The 19,663-nt window shown below is 58.8% G+C and overlaps 2 protein-coding genes across 2 annotated transcripts; one reads left to right on the forward strand and one right to left on the reverse strand.

The window, feature by feature from the left end:
* Positions 1-4,372: 4,372 nt before the first annotated feature.
* Positions 4,373-10,546, reverse strand: AP4M1 (adaptor related protein complex 4 subunit mu 1). Its single transcript, XM_074980558.1, has 16 exons — positions 10,396-10,546; positions 10,101-10,166; positions 9,523-9,617; positions 9,234-9,340; positions 9,038-9,134; positions 8,765-8,875; positions 8,324-8,404; positions 8,162-8,224; positions 7,852-7,918; positions 7,541-7,594; positions 7,348-7,454; positions 6,468-6,559; positions 6,352-6,396; positions 6,099-6,149; positions 5,865-5,982; positions 4,373-5,658 (listed from the first exon to the last, which is right to left on the reverse strand). The coding sequence occupies exons 2-16, from the start codon at positions 10,156-10,158 to the stop codon at positions 5,467-5,469; spliced, it is 1,338 nt and encodes a 445-aa protein (XP_074836659.1). The 5' UTR covers positions 10,159-10,166; positions 10,396-10,546; the 3' UTR covers positions 4,373-5,466.
* Positions 10,547-10,621: 75 nt separating this feature from the next.
* Positions 10,622-16,530, forward strand: MCM7 (minichromosome maintenance complex component 7). Its single transcript, XM_074980687.1, has 15 exons — positions 10,622-10,757; positions 10,908-10,984; positions 11,089-11,253; positions 11,380-11,504; positions 11,641-11,821; positions 12,752-12,889; positions 13,016-13,165; positions 13,258-13,372; positions 13,697-13,828; positions 13,964-14,047; positions 14,218-14,611; positions 14,717-14,800; positions 14,989-15,157; positions 15,706-15,815; positions 16,112-16,530. The coding sequence occupies exons 1-15, from the start codon at positions 10,727-10,729 to the stop codon at positions 16,317-16,319; spliced, it is 2,163 nt and encodes a 720-aa protein (XP_074836788.1). The 5' UTR covers positions 10,622-10,726; the 3' UTR covers positions 16,320-16,530.
* The last annotated feature ends 3,133 nt before the right edge of the window (positions 16,531-19,663 follow it).

Consider the following 19,663-nt stretch of genomic DNA (forward strand, 5'->3'; position numbering starts at 1 on the left):
AAGGGTGTCATAAGGAGGAGGAAGAAAACTTGTTCTTCTTGGCCTCTGAGGATAGAACAAGAAGCAACGGGTTTAATCTGCAGCAAGGGAGGTTTAGGTTGGACATTAGGAAAAAGTTCCTAACTGTCAGGGTGGTCCAACACTGGAATAAATGCCTGGGGAGGTTGTGGAATCTCCATCTCTGGAGCTATTTAAGAACAGGTTAGATAAATGTCTATCAGGGATAGTTTAGACAGCACTTGGTCCTGCCATGAGGGCAGGGGGCTGGACTCGATGGCCTCTCGAGGTCCCTTCCAGCCCTAGTGTTCTATGATTCTATGGTTCTAAGGGGACTCTTACACTTGACTGTTGCTCATCAGATACTACCTTTGTTCTATCATGTTTCATCCTCTCCTCCTTACTAGGACATAGGCCATGGGTGTCCAACCTTTCGGCTTGCCTGGGCTGCATTGAGTGAAGAGGAATTGTCTTGGGCCGCATATAAAATATATAATATAGTTAATGCGTACAAACCACATAATAATGATAAAAGTTTACGATCTTGTGGGGCTGCATTACTGGCTGTCCAGGGCCGCATGCGGCCGGCGGGCCACGGGTTGGACACGCCTGACATAGAGAATCTCCAATAAGAGATCCTGCCCTAAGGGATGCCACCATCCAACCCATGTGCCTCCGCACGTGTCTGCTTCCCCCTGCCCTTAGTTTAAAAACTGCTCTACGACCTTTTTAATTTTAAGTGCCAGCAATCTGCTTTCGCTTTGGTTTAGGTGGAGCGCATCTTTTCTGAACAGCTCCCCCTTTCCCAAAAGTTCCCCCAGTTCCTTACAAATCTAAACCCCTCCCTCCTACCCCGTCGCCTCATCCATGCATCGAGGCCCTGAAGTTCTGCCATACGTGCTGCATTGGGTGCAATAAACTGGATAGCCCCCACCCTTTTGCTGGGCTTCTGCCTGCATTGTCTTATTGAACCTGAAGTGGGTCCCTTGGATTCACTTAGGTTGTTACAGGCTTTAAATTCAAGTTGAACGATTTAAGTGTTGCTAGCCCCCCTTCACACCCCCCCTCTAAACTCCCTCACAAAACTGCCCTGTTAGCTGCTCCTGTTTGCCAGCTGATCCCCATCCGTCTGTCTCCACCACACATCTGGCTGTGGGCTCACTGGTGCAGGGCTCGATCTTTGCTCTGTTTGTACAGCACACTGGACTCCTGGGTCAGGAGCAGGCCCCATGCTAGTAAATAGGTGGCAGAGTAGATGGGCCCACAAGTCTGATTGGATGGGGCAGGTAGGGGCAGGGTATCAGGAGAGATGGGCCCTCCAGGGCACAGTCAACCCCAGCTCACTTTTCTTCTGGGCCAGAACATGCTCCAGGTACTGATCCTCTGTTACTATTTGCCCATCTATCTCCAGCCCTAGGGTGAAATCCTGCATGGCCCACACAAAGCCTGGGGAGAAGCCGACAAACTCGGTGTCCTCATGGGGCCCGCTCCTGACCCAGGAGACCAGCAAGCTGTACAAACAGAGCAAAGCATGTGAAGCAGAGAAAGTCTGTGTCCTCCTCCCCTCGTACACGGCCTGTGCCTTCAGCTTGATGTGCTCCACCAGCTCTGACACGAAGCTGGGCCGGTGTAGCTGAGGGCTCAAATGGGCAGACCATGGCGCTACCATGTAGGGTGGCACTGAGAGGGGGCAGCACCACATCTCCCAGGACTCCCAGCCCATGATCCCAGGGGCCAACCGCCATCACTTCCTCCCTCATGCTCTCCAGGGGCCACCCCCAGGATTCCCAGCCCCATGCCCTCCAGGAGCCACCCCAATGATTTCCAGCCCCATGACCCCTGGGGCCAACTCGCCCAGGACTCCCAGCCCCATGCCCTCCAGGGGCTACCCTAGTGACTCCCAGCCCAATGACTGCTGTGCAGTGTTTTCTGTCCCTTGTTATTGTAAGAAATGTGCCAGCAGGAAGGCAATGCTGCTGAAGGCTGGGAGGAATGTGTCTCCCAGGAATCATTTGCATGAGAATACAAAGGTGTGCATATGTGATACCTTGTAAACAAAGCCTGATGGGTAGCAAGGAAGCAATGGCAATTTGTTTATTGTAAACACCTTGTAAAATCACAATTTATGCTCACACTCAGTATAAGAATTGTGAAATCTCACCAATGCTCCAAGTTGTTGTGGGGGACAGGGCAGTCATCGTAACTGCACAAGACATGGATTACACACGGCTCCCCCGGTTTAAAGCAACCTGAGACAAAAAAACGGGATATGAGTTGAGCTGGTTAGCTGAGTGCATTAGGTCTATCTAAGACTTGGCCATGCAGCTATAAGCCTGGTTTGACTAGTTCTCTCCACCTGTGAAAAGATAGAACTGGATACTAGTGTTTGCACCTTGTATGAAACCCTACTTTGGTTGATGCTGTAAGTTAAAATCATAGGGTAGCCACAGGCTGTGTCTACATGGGCACAAATTTTTGAAACAACCATATTTTGAAGATTACTAATGAGGTGCTGAATTGAATATTCAGCACCTTATTTAACATTAGGGTGCTTCCGGCTCGGCACTTTGAAAGCCCGGCTTTTGAAAGCATGCAGCTCAGTGCGGCTACCTGGGGGTCCTTTTTGAAAGGACCCCGCACCTTTTGAAATCTCCTTATCCTGATATAAGGTGATTTTGAAAGGAATGGGTCCTTTCAAAAAGGACCCCCGTGTAGCCGTGCTGAGCTGCACGCTTTTGAAAGCAGGGCTTTCGAAGCGCCGAGCCGGAAGCATCCTAATGTTAACAAGGTGCTGAATATTCAATTCAGTGACTCATTAGTAATCTTCGAAATGGCCATCAGCATGGCTATTTCAAAGATTTGTGCCCATGTAGACACACCCACAGGGTTTTGCCTCGGGCCAGACCCACAGCAGACATTGTGACTGGCAGCCAGCTGGTAGGAGGAGTGGCAGAGGGATGGACGGTGTGACCGGCGGCCGGCCAGTAGGAGCAGCGGCAGGCAGACGGTGCGATCAGCGGACATCTGGTGTGGCAGCTGGCAAGGAGCAAGCAGAATGCCGGACCAGCGCAAAGGCGGCATCGCCTCAGGTTCCATGAGGGAATGCATCAGTGTGAGGCTTCAGGGCCTGCACCGAGTTGTAAGTGGGGCATTTGAAGTGGGGGTACAGAGAAAGTTGGGTGTGTGGATTGGCCATTTACAGACTTGGACTGGTGAGCTTGAGAAGCCCCGGACGCTGCTCAATCCATGTGAGCTGGGACAGTTACTTGAGGATTGATTATGATCTCTGAGTGTGGGATTTTCCCAAGCTTATGCTAATTGACCTTTCTGCCTCTTTCATTACAGCTCTTTTCTCCACTCAGACTCTGTGCGGGCGAGTGGAGAAGCATTGCCTCTCCAAGGCACCCAGGGATGTGCGAATTTCCCAGGCTACTGCGTGGAGGCTCGAGCCGGTTGTGTGTGAGATGGATGAAAAGGAACCCCTAGATGTGGAACCTGGCGGCCAACTCCTTCCAGCAGAAGGGTTACATTCCTCTGGGAGCAGGAGATTAACGAGAAGATGGCCTTCATCTGCCCATTAGGGTTCTACCAGTTCGAATGCATGCCTCAGGGGATTTCTGGGGCACCAGACACATTCCAGCGCCTTATGGAGAAAGTTGTGGGCACCATGAACTTAGTGCAAGTCTTGGTTTATTTGGATGACCTGATTGTATTTGGAAAAACATTAGAGGAGCATGAAGAAAGACATCTTAAGGTCCTCGACCGGTTGGAGGCCTATGGGTTGAAGCTTTCTATTGACAAGTGCCAGTTCTGTAGAACATTGGTGAAGTATCTGGGTCACATTGGCCGTGTCTACACTAGCCCCAAACGTCGAAATGGCCATGCAAATGGCCATTTTGAAGTTTACTAATGAAGCGCTGAAATACATATTCAGCGCCTCATTAGCATGCGGGCGGCCGCGGCACTTCGAAATTGCCGCGGCTCGCTGCCGCGCGGCTCGTCCAGATGGGCTCCTTTTCGAAAGGACCCCGGCTACTTCAAAGTCCCCTTATTCCCATCTGCTCATAGGAATAAGGGGACTTCAAAATTGACGCGGCTCGCTGCCGCGCGTCTCATCCAGACGGGGCTCCTTTTTGAAAGGACCCCGGCTACTTCGAAGTCCCCTTATTCCTATGAGCAGATGGGAATAAGGGGACTTTGAAGTAGCCGGGGTCCTTTCGAAAAGGAGCCCGTCTGGACGAGCCGCGCGGCAGCGAGCCGCGTCAATTTCGAAGTGCCACGGCCGCCCGCATGCTAATGAGGCGCTGAATATGTATTTCAGCGCTTCATTAGTAAACTTCAAAATGGCCATTTGCATGGCCATTTTGAAGTCTGGGGCTAGTGTAGACACGGCCATTGTGTCCCAGGAAGGTGTGAGTACTGACTCAGGTAAAATAGAGGCACTTGTCACATGGCCACGTCCCAACAATTACTGGGAGCTTAAAACCTTTCTAGGGTTTAGTGGACACTACCGTAGATTTGTGAAGAATTATGCTACCACTGACAAGCCTCTGAACGATCTCACCTGCGGATACCTGCTTGGCAAAAGCAAGACTAAGGTCAGGGGTAAGTGGAGGTCCCCAAGGCTTCCAGAGCAGAAGTGCCGTGGTCCTCTCGAGCCTTTTGGATCACAATGGGATGAGAGGTGTGAGAGAGCTTTTTGAAAGATCATTAACTGCCTAACTCATGCGCCAGTACTAGGTTTGCTGACACAAACAAACTCTTTATTTTACATACTGATGCCAGTTTGGAAGGTTTAGGGGCGGTTTTATACCAAGAAGTGATAGCAAACGTAGACCTGTGGCCTTTGCCAGCCGAGGATTGTCTGACAGCAAGACTCGTTACCCCATCCACAAGCTGGAGTTCTTGGCCTTGAAGTGGGCCATCACTGAGAAGTTTTGTGACTACCTGTATGGTGCTAAGTTCCAAGTATGGACAGACAACAATCCATTGACATATGTATTGACCAGTGCCAAGCCGCTTCTCTCCTCTCCTCTCCTCCAGCCTTTGTTCAACCCACCCCTGGCTAGGACCAGGGCACTGGGGTCCTCTCTCTGCAGCCCATTGTCCTGCTGTCCTGAACCAGCTGCGCTACCCGAACTGAGTCTGCTGGGCACCAGGACACCAGTCACTGGGTTCTTCATTCTTCAGCAACTGACTGGGGTCCCCAGTTTCATGCTGGTCACAGAGTATCATCCTCTTCAAACTCCCCCAGCGTCACATAGCCACTGTGTACTGTGGTAGGGTAGGGAGTACGGACCCAGAAGGCAGCTGATATAGCACAGCCTGCAGTGGCAGCAGGCTCACAGGTGGATGAGGTAGGAGTCACTGTGGGTCATACAGTGCACCCAGCAATGAGGCCAGGCTCACAGGCCAATGACGCAGGGGTCACGTGGGGCAGGCAGTCTGCACCAGCAGTTGGGGCTGGGCTCACAGGCGGATGATGTAGGAGTCGCTGTGGGTCACGTAGCGCACCCAGTGGTGCGGTGGTACAGCTGGTGGGGGGGTTACACGCAGGAAGCGGACCTGCAGGCCAGAACAGGTGTGCATGGGCAGCTCGAAGGACATGTTCACTGGCCCCATCTCCAGCAGCGAGGTGGGGCTGAGCCCAGGGATTTCCAGCTGTGAGAACACAGAGCGGGGGTATTACGGCCCGGGGCCCAGCGCAGTGCAGGAGGGTAGCAAACCTCAAACGGGAGAGCGCTATCTGGATGTTTGCCTCCCAGCTGCACTGGAGAACAGTACTGAGCTGCCCTGGGGCTCATGCTGGGGAGGTCAGGAACGTGTCCCTTCGTGCCCTGCCTCCCCCCCACCAGTGCTGGGTTTACCTTGAAGAGGGCAGAGAGCTGGGAGCCGCCCTGGAAGCGTGGAATCACCCAGCAGATGGCCTTGGTACTGGGCTGCAGCTCTGCTTTCTGCTCAGGGCTGCTCAGCTCCTGGGACATGCTGGGGAGAGGAGAGGGTGAGAGCCAGAACAGGTCTCTGAGCAGAGCCCTGGCAGCCTTCCAGCTGCTGGAGAAGAGGCTCCCCTGCCCCCGCCAGACACAGCCTGTATCACCCACCTGACAATCCCTTTTGGTACCGGCAGCTGGACTCGCACGTTCAGGGCCTGCCTGGACAGAAGAGCAAACGGTAAATTAGAGTCAGCAGGGTGGAGCTAAACCTGGCCCAGGGGCACGTGGCAGCGCTGGCCGTGCTCGTGTAGGGTCGCCCTAGGAACCCTGGCCTGGGGAGCATTTGAGGGCAAGGATCCATTTCACACGTTGGGTCCCCTGACCAACTCCCAGGGAGCATCCCCACTCGTGGGGCTCTTACCTTTTGGGAGCCAAGTCACAACGGAGCTTGAGGTAGACTCGGAGCCTGTGGGAGGAGGAAGCAGTGAGTGACAGCATCTGCCACCGCTTGGCTGAGGGGCTGCTGGCCTCACTCACCTGCCGGTGGGGTCCTGCTCCAGCGTGGGGAAGAGATGGAAGGGCAAGGCCAAAGGGATGTCGTCTGTGAGCTGATACTGCATCAGCAGCAGCTGGGGAGAGCAGAGAGGGGGTCACGCAGGTGGTGGGGAACTGGGAGGAGCAGAAACTGGGTCATGCTGGTGGTTCATCACCAGAAGCTGAGGAGAGCAGAGATGGGGTCAGGGCAATGGTGGGTCACTGAGAGCTGGGGAGAAAGCTGTTATGGGGTTCTGGGGTCCACAAGCTCTGTACCCCATCCACAAGCAAGAGTGATTCTCACTCAGCAGGTAGAACAACGAGTTTATTAGTCAACAAATGCACAGCTCAGCACAGAGGCATCAGTACATCTGGCAGAGACAGTCATTCAAACCCATCTTGGGAAGAGGAGCCCAAGGGGTGCCCCCATCTGGGGTCTAGCCTCCTCTCAGCCCAGACAGGCGGCCTTCCCTCTCTCCTCACTGCTGCCTTTCATTCAAAACCCAGCTTGGCTCCTCCCTGCTCTTTGTTCACTTCAGAGGTGTTACCTGCCACCCGAGGTTACAGTCCCAGGGGGTCATCCTTACCCGCTGGGAGCTGCTCTGCCTGTCACACAGACATCCAGCCTGAGTCTCACATGCACCCCCTGACTCCATCTCAAGTGGAGGGACTGGGTCAGACTTGTGGTGTGTCACTGGGAGACGGGAGCAGAGACTGATTCAAGCTGCTGGTGCGTCACCAGAAGCTGAGCACAGCAGAAACAGAGTCTGGCCGGTGGTGGGTCACTGGAAGCTGGGGGGAGCAGAGGCTGGGTCAGGCCAGTGGTGCATTTCCAGGAGCTCAGGAGAGCAGAGACAGACAGGGCCAGGCCCGTGGGACTCACCTCCCCCTGGCTGGGGTTGACTTTTAGGATGCGGTTGGTCTCGAACTCATCCAGCTTCACGGAGCTGTGAAAGACGCACTCGTCCACGCGGACAGATGTGCCATAACCTGCGGGGAGGAGACGTGGGGAGGGGTCAGACTGCTGGGGGCCCGCCCAAGGCAAGGCAGAGCAGAGCCAAGTGGTGGCCACTCACCTCGCACCTCCGACTTCCCCACGCAGAACTCTTCCGTCAGCCCGATGCGCATCTCTGTGGGAAAGGGGATTGCATGGGGGAGGGTGCCCTGCACCGGCGGTGGCTGGGGAGAGCTGCACCCGCTGGGGGGGGGCCAGGGAGAGGTGCCCCCCAGCTAGCAGTGCCTTGTGCACATGCCCCCGGGCAGCAGCCAGCCAGCCCTGCTCCCCCAGTGCCACACATGGCATGTGTGCACAGCAGTTCCACACTCGCCCGGCCCGGCCTGGCCCGCATGAGCTGCCTCTGGCTCTGGGGCTGCAGCTGTTACTCACCAGGGCAGCTGGGCAAGTAGCTCTTGAGACGGATTTCTCCCTGAATGTCAGTCTTCATGGGGGTGCCCTGAAGGAGACAGGGGGTGAGGCCCAGACAATGACACTGGATGTAGCAGCTCCCCGGGCAGCTTGTGGGACAGGAGGGTTGCTCAGGCTGGGCAGTGAGGCCTTGGGCCTCTGGGAGGCAGAAGAGGTCCCCTTCCCGACGTGGTTAGAAAGTGGGGTGCTATTCAGGTCCTGTGACTGGGGTCTGAGGACTGTGTACCAAGGCCCAGGGCCCCCGTGCCAGACTCTCCCCACCCCGACTCACATTGGCTGCGATGACGACTGTCAGCCTCTCCACCACATCCAGGAACACCTCATTCCTCGCCCCCTGTGGGGAGACAGTGCCCCTGGACTGAGTGCTGCTGGCAGCGCACCAGCTGCTCCATGCCAGGGCATGGGCTGGCTGCTGTGGGTTTGGGGGTCTCACCTGGTCTCCCCGGGGGGGCAGAACAGGGCGGCTGGCAGCAGAGCTTGGAGCCACTTTATTTTGCTGTGTCTCTGCACCAAACTGAAACCAAAGGGCAGAGGGTCAGAGCTGGGCAGCAGGGCCCTAGGGAGTGCTCAGGGGTTGAGGGCACCAGATACCCAACAGCCTGACCCATCTCAGGGGCACAGCTTCTCCAGAGGAGCTGCTGCCTGGACTTGACCATGCAGGGGCAGGTAAGGGGACCACGCTCACCAGACCACTGCAGCCCAGGGATGCTGGAGGCAGAGGGGACATGGATCAGGGGATCTCCTGAGACCAACACTGGCCAGGGATGCTGCAGGGGATGGACCTGGGAGATTCAAAAATGGGTCTCACCAGCCCAATGCTGTCCAGGGGCGTTATGCGGGGGGAAGTGTGTCATGGGGGTGGGGGGACGCTCACCAGCCCGATGCTGCCCAGGTCCAACAGGCTGAAGGTCTTGCTGACAACAGGCTCCATCTGGATGAAGCTGCGCAACACATCTGGCATGGAGGTCTGGATGTAACCATAGTCCTGAGAAGGAGACACAGAGTGAGGGGGAGAGCCCGGCTGTGTCCCTGCCCCAGGCAGGGACAGCCAGTGCTATGAGCTTCCCTGCAGCAGAGCCTCAGGGAGGGTGTCTGGCCTGGTGAGTTTCCCCACAGCCGCCCCAGCCCCAGCCCCATGTCCCCCCACCAGCATCTCATCCAGCAGCTCGTAGATGAGGGCGAAGTTGAGACTGATGGTTTTCTCATTAAGGGCACCACAGTAATCACGGATCAGCGTCACCAGCCTGTGGGAAAGGAGGGAGGGGGTGAGGGTGTGCCTGGCTCAGTCCGTATACCAAGTTCCCCTGCCCAGTGGGCTCCCCCAGGCATATACCCGCCCTCACCGGTTGAGAAACTCGATGATGGTGAAAGGAGACACCTCGTGCCCTGTCGTGGCCACAAAGTACAGGCCGGCATGACGCACATGGATGAAGTGAAGTCCCTCGTGCGCCTGCCGCATGCGGTGGGAACACGAGCAGAGTTAGATTAGAATCCCCCCCCGGGCTGTCATCTCCCCCCCAGCCCCACCCTCCCCCTCAGAGACCTGTGCCAGGCTCCCCAGCAACCCTTAGGTGCTCCCCACTTCTGTTACCATACAGATGCTTCACCCCCCTTTACCACAGAGCCCGTTACCAGAAAGACAGGTGCCTGGTCCCTGGGCAGGGCTGTGATCTTCCTGTAGAAAGTCTCTGCTAGGTCCGTGCTGCCGCCGGCGGCCTCCCCACGGACTGGGAGTGTGAGTGTTAAGGAGAAATCACCCTGCCAGGGGGCTGTAGCTGTGAACTCCCTCCCAGCCATGCCCAGCTAGAGAACGGGGCTTTGGGGCAGTGTCTGACCGGGTTCCCAGTGGCAAAGGCAGGGTGGGTGGCTGGGGGACCATGGGGAGCCTTGGGGGGATCACAGGGGGCATCTGGGGAGTCTGGAGGAGCATGTGGTTGTCTGCGGAGCTATTCCAGGGGCCATACGGATGTCTGGGGGACGATTCCTGGCCAGTGCTCCCTGCAAACTGAGTGCTCGGGGGGTCCGCAGGCACAGCCAGGTGCTGCCCAGCTAACTAGCCGCGCACTGCGGGCCGCCCGGGCGCCCCAGGACCTTCCCCACGCCCGGGAGAAATCAGAGCGGACCTGGCGCCGGGAGCTGCGCCGCGGGGCGGGGAGTGCAGGGAGCCAGGCCGCGGTGCCGGGGCAGGCGGGGCGCTGGGGGCAGGATACAGCCCCTGTGGACGAGTCTGTCCCCCCGGGGGGAGAGAATGAAAACGTGCGACAACATCCGGGCACCTGAAAGGAGACAGGCGAGTGAGCAGGGCCCCGCCCCCGACTCCACCCCGGCCCCGCCCCCCGACTCCACCCCCCGACACCCCGACCCCGCCCCCCGACTCCACCCCGGCCCGGCCCCGGCCCCGGCCCGCCCCGCCCCGCCACCCCCGGCCCCGCCCCGCCCCGCCCCGCCCCGCCACTCCACCCCGCCCCGTCCCCGCTCTCCCGAGAATCGATCCCCGGGCCCTACCCCCACTCGGGAATCCGCCCCCTGCCTCACTCCCGAGATCGCGGCCCCTTTAAGAGGGGTCCCGCTGGTTCCGCTCCGACCTCAGGTTGGCGCCGCCGCTCCCCGGTCACGTGACGGCTCCGTGCAGGCGGGGTCGGCGCGCCGCTCTCGATCGGAGCGGTGATCGTCACGCGCCTGGGGGCGGGGCCGCTGGCTGATTGGCCGCGACTAGGCACGTGGCAGGGCTCCGGTTTCGCGCCACTTTTGGTTACGGCGGCAGTCGCGGCTGGGAGGGATTTGGCGGCGGACCCGAGCGGGGACTCGTTAGCATTGACCCCGCGCCCCTGCCGCAATGGCGCCGAGGGACTACGCGGCGGAGAAAGGTGGGGGGGCGGCGGGGCCAGCCTGGGGTGCCGGGGGCGGGGGGATGGGGCCAGCCTGGGGTGCCGGGGGGATGGGGCCGGCGGGGGGGACGGGGCGGGGGTGGGGCTGGTGGCAGCGCTGCCCAGGACTGACCCAGCGCTCACCCCCAGAGAGGGTGAAGACTTTCCTGGAGCAGTTCTGCCGGCCCAGCCCCCAGGGGAAGGAGTTCCCATATCGCGACCAGCTGGTGAGATCCCTCCCCCCCACCCCCCCACACGCCTTCTGATGGCCCCGGGTGCCCCAGCTGGGGCTCTGCTGCTGCAGCTTCATCTGTCTCCTCCCCCACCCCAGGTGCTGCTGGCGCACCGGGAGCAGGTGGCCCTGCACGTGGCACTGGACGAGGTGGCGGAGGAGGACCCGGAGCTGGCGGATGCTGTGTGCGACAATGCCAAGCGCTACGCCCGCCTCTTCGCTGACGCTGCGCACGAGCTGCTGCCCCACTACCGGCAGCAGGAGGTGGAGGAGGGGCAGCGGGGGGAGGCTGGCGAGGGGGAGAAGGGGAAGTAGGGGTGACAGTCGGTGAGAAGCTGAGGAGGGGGGCAGAGGATACAAGCCCACTTAATGGACCTCCCCCCCGCACAGGTGGTGCACAAGGATGCTCTGGACGTTTACATTGAGCACCGGCTGATGCTGGAGCAGCGTGGGCGGGATGTGGCAGAGACACGCAGTGCCCAGAACCAGTACCCCCCGGAGCTGCTGCGCCGCTTGTGAGTGTCTGGAGCTGCAGTGTCCGTGTCCGTGTCCGTCCGGATATCCCCTGCTCCTCCAGGCCCCGGGTTGGGGGTTGGGCCCCTTCCACCTCTTTGCATGGCTCTGACTCCAGGCCACTCTCTCCTATCCCAGTGAGCTGTACTTCAAGGCCCCATTGGGCACCAAGGCCCGTGTGATCCGGGACGTGAAGGCCGACTGCATTGGCAAGCTGGTCACCGTGCGTGGTATTGTCACCCGTGTCACCGAAGTCAAGCCAATGATGGTGGTGGCCACCTATAGCTGTGACCAGTGCGGAGCGGAGACCTACCAGCCGGTGAGCAGGCCCAAAGCTAGGGGCTTGGTTCTTGTCCTGAGCCACAGGCTGGTCTCGACAGTCCAACTCCCAGCTCCCCTTTTTTCCTCCTTCCTGGGCAAAAGTGTCACCTGCTCTCTGCCCTTCAGGATTAGGTTATGAGGGGCCTCAAACATTGTGTATACAAAGGAAGTTGTGACACCCAAAACTTTAGTCTCCAGCTAGGTATTGGTGCAGTGCCCTGTCAAACAGGCATTCACATGGGGTTACTGTAGGACAGTAGAAATGATACTCAACATAACCACGTGACGAGAATCCCCCCCTTCCTCCCACCGTTCTGTTGTGGATCTGCAAGGCCAGTGCTGCTCTGCCTAGTGGGGCAGGAAAGGCTTTGATGGGCCAGCCCTGCCAGGGATCTCCTGGGCCAGCTCCCCAGCTGTCTCTGGAGAATGACTGCGCAGTGCGCTCAGGGCCAGCGTGCCCCAGCTGGCACTGGCTGCAGCCTGGGAAATCAGGAGGTTTGCACAGAGAACTGAAGGGAGCAGTGTTGTCTGCTTTCAGAGTCTGCCTGCCTGCCCGGCCAGCACCAGCTCTCACCTTGCACCCTCCTGGCCTGCAGGTCTCTGCTGGGCATCCCTGCCATGAGGCAGGAGACCCACCATTCTCTGGTCCTTTCGCTGTCTTGTTGGTGGCTGAGTCAGTCTCATCCAGCTCCTTCTTGCCCTTGGTGGTTAGCTGGCGCTTGGAGCAAATTTATTGCCTCTCCCGCACTGGGCAGCCGGGTAAGACATAGGTAAAGTGAGGCATATTAGCAAAAAGTGATACTTGTCTCTGCTTTTGGCACATCTTTTTCCAGCTGTGCATTGCGAAGCAGCTGAGTCATGGGTACAGACTAGGTTGTGGAGCTGGTGGTTCCCTCTAACCCCTCTCCCATTCCCTCTTTCCCTGCAGATCCAGGCCCCAACCTTCATGCCTCTGATCATGTGCCCGAGCCAGGAGTGCCAGACCAACCGCTCTGGGGGGCGTCTCTACCTGCAGAGCCGTGGCTCCAAGTTTATCAAGTTCCAGGAGCTGAAGATGCAGGAGCATGTGAGTAGGGGGCCAGGGAGGGGATCTGGGGGCACCAGAAGCTGATCCATCGTGCCTGGTGCCTGCGAGGCATTGAGGTGGGCTGGGGTTGGGGCACGGCTGATGTTTTTCCTCTTCCCGGGGCAGAGTGACCAGGTGCCAGTGGGGCATCTCCCACGCTCCATCAGCGTGGCCGTGCATGGTGAGAACACGCGGCTGGCTCAGCCAGGCGACCACGTCAGCATCACTGGTGTCTTCCTGCCCTTGCTGAGAACTGGCTTCCGGCAGATGGCTCAGGTGAGAGGGGTCGCAGATGGGGGAGGGGCCTCTTGGGCCAGGTTGGGGCTCGGTGGGCAGCGCCCATGGAGTGACACCCTCTCTTTCTCCAGGGGCTGCTCTCTGAGACCTACCTGGAGGCTCATCACATCACCAAGATGAACAAGAGTGAAGAGGATGAGATGGGGACGGAGGAGCTGACAGAGGAGGAGCTGCGTCAGATCACAGGTGACCTCACCCAGCCCTGTTCATCTCCACCCGTCCCTGCTCTTCTGGGACCCAGGGAGGAACACCCGAGCTCAGCCCTGCGGTGTCTCCTGCCAGCAAGCATGGGGTAGCTGTCATCTATCTTCTCCCCGCCACTTCCCTCCCCACAAGCTCTGCCATGCGTCCTGCCGGGCATGCTGAGCACAAGGCACCTGATGGAGGTGTGGTGCCCAGCCCCTCCCTCCCCCGCCCACTGTACCGGCAGCTCCGTACTCGCAGATGAGACCAAGGCTGACCCAGGTCCCTAACCCTGCTTGCTCTCCCATCTCCCTTGCCCTGCTGCAGGGGAAGACTTCTATGAGAAGCTGGCTGCCTCTATTGCCCCTGAGATCTATGGGCACGAGGATGTGAAGAAGGCCCTGCTGCTGCTCCTGGTGGGGGGTGTGGACCGCAATCCCCGTGGCATGAAGATTCGGGGTGAGTTGGGAGGAAGCAGTGGGGGAGGGATTGGGGAAACGCGGAGGTGGGAGGAGCAGTATAGGGGTGGGGGGGCTCGCTCTTGGTGGCAAGGGCTGTCTGATGCTGACCCAGCTTCTTCTCATCTGCCTGCAGGGAACATCAACATCTGCCTGATGGGGGATCCAGGGGTGGCCAAGTCCCAACTCCTGTCCTACATCGACCGCCTGGCACCCCGCAGTGAGTGCCCCTTCTTGGGGCCATCCGGCAATAGGGGGTGTAGGAGTGGGGGGAGTCATGGTCCTTGGATCCCTGTCACACCTCAGTGAGGGCACCACAGTCCGTTTTCCCCCAACAGCCCCCCCATCCCAGGGCTGCCCCTTAATGCCACCCCTTCTTCCTCCCCACAGGCCAGTACACCACGGGGCGTGGTTCGTCGGGTGTGGGGCTGACGGCGGCTGTGCTGCGGGACCCGGTGACGGGTGAGCTGGTGCTGGAGGGAGGGGCGCTGGTGCTGGCCGACCAAGGCGTCTGTTGCATTGACGAGTTTGACAAGATGCTGGAGAGTGACCGCACGGCCATCCATGAGGTGATGGAGCAGCAGAGCGTCTCCATCGCCAAGGCAGGCGTGCTGGCCACACTCAACGCCCGTTGTGCCATCCTGGCTGCCGCCAACCCCGCCTACGGGCGCTACAACCCCCGCCGCAGCCTGGAGCAGAATGTGCAGCTGCCGGCCGCCCTGCTCTCCCGCTTCGACCTGCTCTGGCTCATCCAGGATCGGCCCGACCGAGATAATGACTTGCGGTGAGCATGGGGGGGGGTGGCTGGATGGAGCTGGATGGAGTGGGGTGTGTGGGGCTGGGGTGGGGGCACTCTGGGCAACCATACTGACAGCTCTCGCCTGTGCAGCCTGGCTCAGCACATCACCTACGTGCACCAGCACAGCCATCAGCCCCCTTGCGCCTACCAGCAGCTGGACATGAAGCTCATGAGGTGAGAGCTTGCCTGGGAGCCTGTATGCTTGGGGGGCTCTCCTTGGCTCTGGGAGGGGCGTGGGGGCTGGTGGTCAGAGCCGAGGGGGCTGGGAACCATTACTGTGCCCGGGTTTGCCCTGAGCCTCCTGCTTATGGGGTGCCCGTTTCTCTCCCATTACTCTCTCTCTTTTCCTCCCCCACCCCCAGGCGCTATATCGGCATGTGCAGGCGGAAGCAGCCAGCCGTGCCGGAGGCACTAGCCGATTACATTACGGCTGCCTACGTGGAGATGCGCAAGGAGGCCTGGGCCAACAAGGACACGACCTACACGTCAGCCCGCACCCTGTTGGGTATCCTGCGTCTGGCCAGCGCCCTGGTGAGCCCCCCCCAGCTGAGGGGGTCGGGGAGAGGGGCCCAGGGGCTGCCAACTGTGGGGCTAAAGAGTTCACAGCGCAGAGAGCTGGTGTCTAGTTGTTACTGCAGTGTGGGGGTTTGCGGCTCTGGGGCGGCCCCTGGCCAAGGCTGGTTTGGAGCCCCGTCTTGGGCTGCACTACAGCTGGGCCCCAAGCAGGGGGGAAGTGCTCGGTGTGGGGGTGGGCAGGGCCTTGTGTGGACGTAGCCTGGAGCAGGAGCTGCTCTGCCCGCCTCCCCAGCTTGCCCCAGAGCCTGCTGAGGACTGTCTCAACCAGGGCTGGGCAGCTGTTTGGGACCAAGTTTGTGCTTCTCAACCCTTTTTGGCAGGGACACCCCTTGACCGCTGAGGAGGGACACCCAACCCTGGCAGCTCAGCCTAGCTCTGCATGGCTCAGCCGTGTGGGGCAGCGAGGCAGGGGCTAGGGTGCTGCCTGCATCTTTCACAGCTAGTGCTGGCTGTGTCTTGGCACAGCTGGGGCTAACCCTCCCTTCCCCTGCCTCGCCCTATAGGCCCGGCTGCGCCTGGTGGACGTGGTGGAGAAAGAAGACGTGAATGAGGCCATGCGACTGATGGAGATGTCCAAGGACTCGCTGCTGGGCGACAGGGGGCAGCAAGCCAGGTGTGACGCAGGAGGTGGACGTGCTAGGGGGACGCTCCCAGGACTGAAAGATCTCGTCCCTCAGCACAGCCAGGGCTCTGGGATGTGGGGCATGTTCCTGGGCTTCCCTGGCCTAAGGCAGCAGCACAGGAGATCTCTGGGGGATGGGAAGGCAGTTCCCAGGGGCATGGGAGGGTTGGGGGGTGGCATTCCCTAATGTCAGTGTGGGGGCTGTGGCCTGGCTCCATGTACCCTCCTGAGGCTGGGGGGGAGGGGGCAGGCTGGGGGAAGTATTGACCCCTTTCTCTGCCCCCCAGGACGCAGCAGCCAGCTGACTTGATCTTTGCGGCCGTGCGGGAGCTGGCAGGTGGGGCAGCCGGCCGCACGGTACCCTATGCTGAGGCAGAGCAGCGCTGTATCTCCCGAGGTTTCACCCCAGCTCAGTTCCAGGCTGCGCTGGATGAGTATGAGGAGCTCAATGTCTGGCAGGTTAATCAGGCCCGTACACGCATCACCTTTGTCTGAGGTGCTGGTGGCAGCTGAGCCCCCAGGGACTGGGCTGCACGCCAGGCACTAAGGAGAACATCCCCGGACCTGGTTCTGGGCTGCACCTGGGCCCAGAGTCCGCTTGGGGTGAGACTTTGTTCCACAGGAGGAACCTGGCCTGGGGCCCTTCTGCCCAGGGCTCCCTCTTTGCAATGTGTTTTTTCACTCTTGCCATTAAAGCAGTGTTTTGTGTAAGACGGCAGCTGTGTTGTGCTCTCTGCTCAAGGGCCATCACAGCATCTCCCTGGACCCCAGAGCCTTGGGTCACCCTGGCTAGTAGCCATGTGGAGAACTGTCACAGCCAGGGAGACCCTGTGGTCTGTAGGTTGAAGGTTGTTCTAAATCTACTGCCTCTCACTTGCACTCGTGTGTGTGTGTGTGTGTGTGTGTGTGTGTGTGTGTGTCACAGAGGGTGGGGGTCTCCTGCTGAGGGTAACCTTGACGACCAGGTGACACCTTTGTACTGGAGACAAAGGAGGAGGTGGAGCCTGAGGGGTTTGAACTGGGAGTTGGGAAGCAGTTAGTCTGGGCTGAGAGAGAGTGAGACCAAGGAGGGGGCAAGGCCCTGCCTCTGGGGGCCCCTCGGGGCCTCCTCTCCCCAACATGGATTTAACTAGCTGCACTGACTCCTCTGTAAGACACTGTGTCCTGTCGGCTAATAAATCCACTGTTCTCCTGCTGAGTGAGAGTCACTCCTGCCTGCAGACGGGGTGCAGAGCTTGGGGGACCACGAACCCCATCACACTGGTGTTAGAAGTGGGATGTTCTGCACCCTGAGGATGGAGCATCCAGTAGTAAGTGACGAGCGCCCCAGAAGAAGAAGAGGGGCCCGTGAGACCCAGGTGTGCTGACGGGCAGTGAGATGCAGCTCCCCAAGGAGGAGGGGCCTGCAGCCGAACCCGAGCAACTGTGGTCATGGTCCTCGAGCTGGGGTGTCACACCAAAGGAGGGGTTACTCCTGGGAGTCAGTTGGAGTTGGTCCCAGAAGGTGGAGGGGCCGGGGGCCCAACCCCCAGGAACAAGTGACCCACGAGGAGGCTGACACGCTGAATGAGTTCGTCCCAAGACAGTGTGCTCATGGCCCTTGATGCTTAGGGTGTCACAGCGAAGAAGGGGTTCCTCTGGGAGTCTGGAGTCGGTCCCAGAGGGCGGAGGGGCCTATGGCCTAACCCTGGGGAGCTTGTGACCCACAAGGAGCCCGGCACACTGAAGGGATTCGTCCAGGAATCGTGGGGTGCAGAGGGCATCAGCCTGAGCTCCTGCAACGACACTCAGCAACTCCGCTGTGAAGTGGCAGCACCTAGAAACCGAATCGAGATTAAAGAAGCTGGGCAAGGCAGCATGGATGTGCAGTGGCAGAGCTGAGGGTTAAGGGAACTCCTGGAGGGGTGAGCTCAGATCAGGGCAGGGAGCCTTGGACTGCATGGAGCTCTGAACCAAGTGGCCTGCCACAGCTGAAGGAGGGAAGGGGTGATTCCAACCCATCCTCTTGGCCACTAGTAGACAGACCTGCGAAGAGTTTTCCAGGCCTGGGCTGAGGAAGGTGCCTGTGTGTCTGTGCAGGAAAGCAGCTGGTCTGCTAGGAATGGCAAGTTGTCTGTGAGAGAAGCTGCCTCACCTTCTGGGTGTGTGTGGAGACCAGCCGGGGGGGCTGGAACAAAGGAGAGAGTGTCTCCAATTGTCTGTTTGTGTTGAACAGCAGCAGCAGCCTTGGGAGAGAGCAGAGCCTGCATTTGGAAAAGGTGCCAACGAGGAAACTAGTCCATTGTCTGAGGAGGACTCCTCAGCCTGGAGTGGCTGGACAGGGACCCCAGAAAGAGCATTCCAGGTGTGCCTGAATCCAGCCATGGGGGCTGGAGCAGAGGGAATGGCTCTGGGATGGGCAGTGGTATCCCTGATAAGGACGCTGGTCCTTGGTGCAAGAAAGGTGCTTCTGCTTCTGGGAAGGTGAATCCTTTGTCTGAGCCTGTGGGGGCTCGAGATGGGGCCAATATCCCAGAGCTGGATCTGAGTGCAGCTGAAGCCCAGATGGGAAGTGGGCCTACCTCTGTGTGTCACAGGGAGGATGATGCTGTAACTCAGTCTGATCCAGTCAGTATCATCAGGGAATCCCAGAGACCCAATTCTGGTACTTGTTCTTTGCCTGATGCTGAGGTGTTACTGGGAGGGGTGAGAGGGCTCTGTCTGACCAGAGTCATCCTCCAGCCAGGACACAGGAAGAGCAGACTGGTGATGGAGTTACGCTGATTGATAAAGATAAAGGAGCTGGTAGCAGAAGAGAGGAAAGGGATCCCAGCCTTCTGTCCGGTGGTCCGAGCTGTCTGCCTGGAAGGGGAATATGTGGGAATCTGCCTGATGGGCCAGAAGTGATCCTGGGCATAGGTGAACCCCAGGAGCTGGTTGTGGCTCAAGGGAGCAGTGCCCCTGTGGAGGCAGACAAGGTGAGCTGTTGTTTGGGGGAGCTCTTGAGGAAGAGAATTTCCCTGAAACTTTTCCTGACCCGTCTGTGGGGACTGTGGAAAATGGGAGTGAGGTGAAGGAGAGTGAACAGGAAAGGTGTGTGTCTGTAAGAGCCAGAGCAGCCCTTTGCCTGTGGAGAAGTTTGTTTCGGATCTTAACGGCCAGAACCTGCCTGAGTGTGAAACCACTGGCTGTGCTCTGCAAGGGTTCAGAGCAGGCAGGGTAAAGGTTTCTCAGGAATTGGAAGTTGGTCCAAGTAAAGTGAAAACTCTCAGGGAGTGTGAGCAGCCCTGTGAGAACCAAGTAAAACAGCTGCACAGTCAATCTCTGTAGGATGCAGGAGAGGGCCAGCAAATCCCCATCTCCAGATCTTGGAAACACTTTTATATTCTCACACTGGACTCCACTTCTGATTCCATGGGCGGGGGCAGAAGTTGGAGGTGGAAGGACAAAGGAGCTTTGGGCCTGGTGGGCCAGTAAGGGATAAACAGGGATCCCTTCATGTGGATTCTGCATCTGGGACTCTCAAAACAACTTTTAGAAACCAGTTTGGTTTGCAAATTTCCAGACTGGCTGGGAGGGGTCAGTCTCCCTGAGATCAGCAATGGCCCAGCTCTCTTTAGAAGGGAGGGCACAGCCAGAGAGATCAGATTTCCACCCCAGGGGGCAGGAGAGATTAGATGGTGCAAAGAAAGGCCTCAGCCATTTAGCCTCAAAACACCAGATTCTCAAGGAGATTACACAAAGGTTGTGGTCTACCAAAGAGCAATGTGAATGTACAGTTGCAATGGGTTTGTTCTGTTACTCACACTGACTGCTGTAACCACTGGGTGCTGCTCCCTAAAGCTGTAGAATTGTACCAT

The sequence above is a fragment of the Carettochelys insculpta genome, chromosome 30 (assembly GCF_033958435.1).
Source record: "Carettochelys insculpta isolate YL-2023 chromosome 30, ASM3395843v1, whole genome shotgun sequence".
Lineage (NCBI taxonomy): Eukaryota > Metazoa > Chordata > Testudines > Carettochelyidae > Carettochelys > Carettochelys insculpta.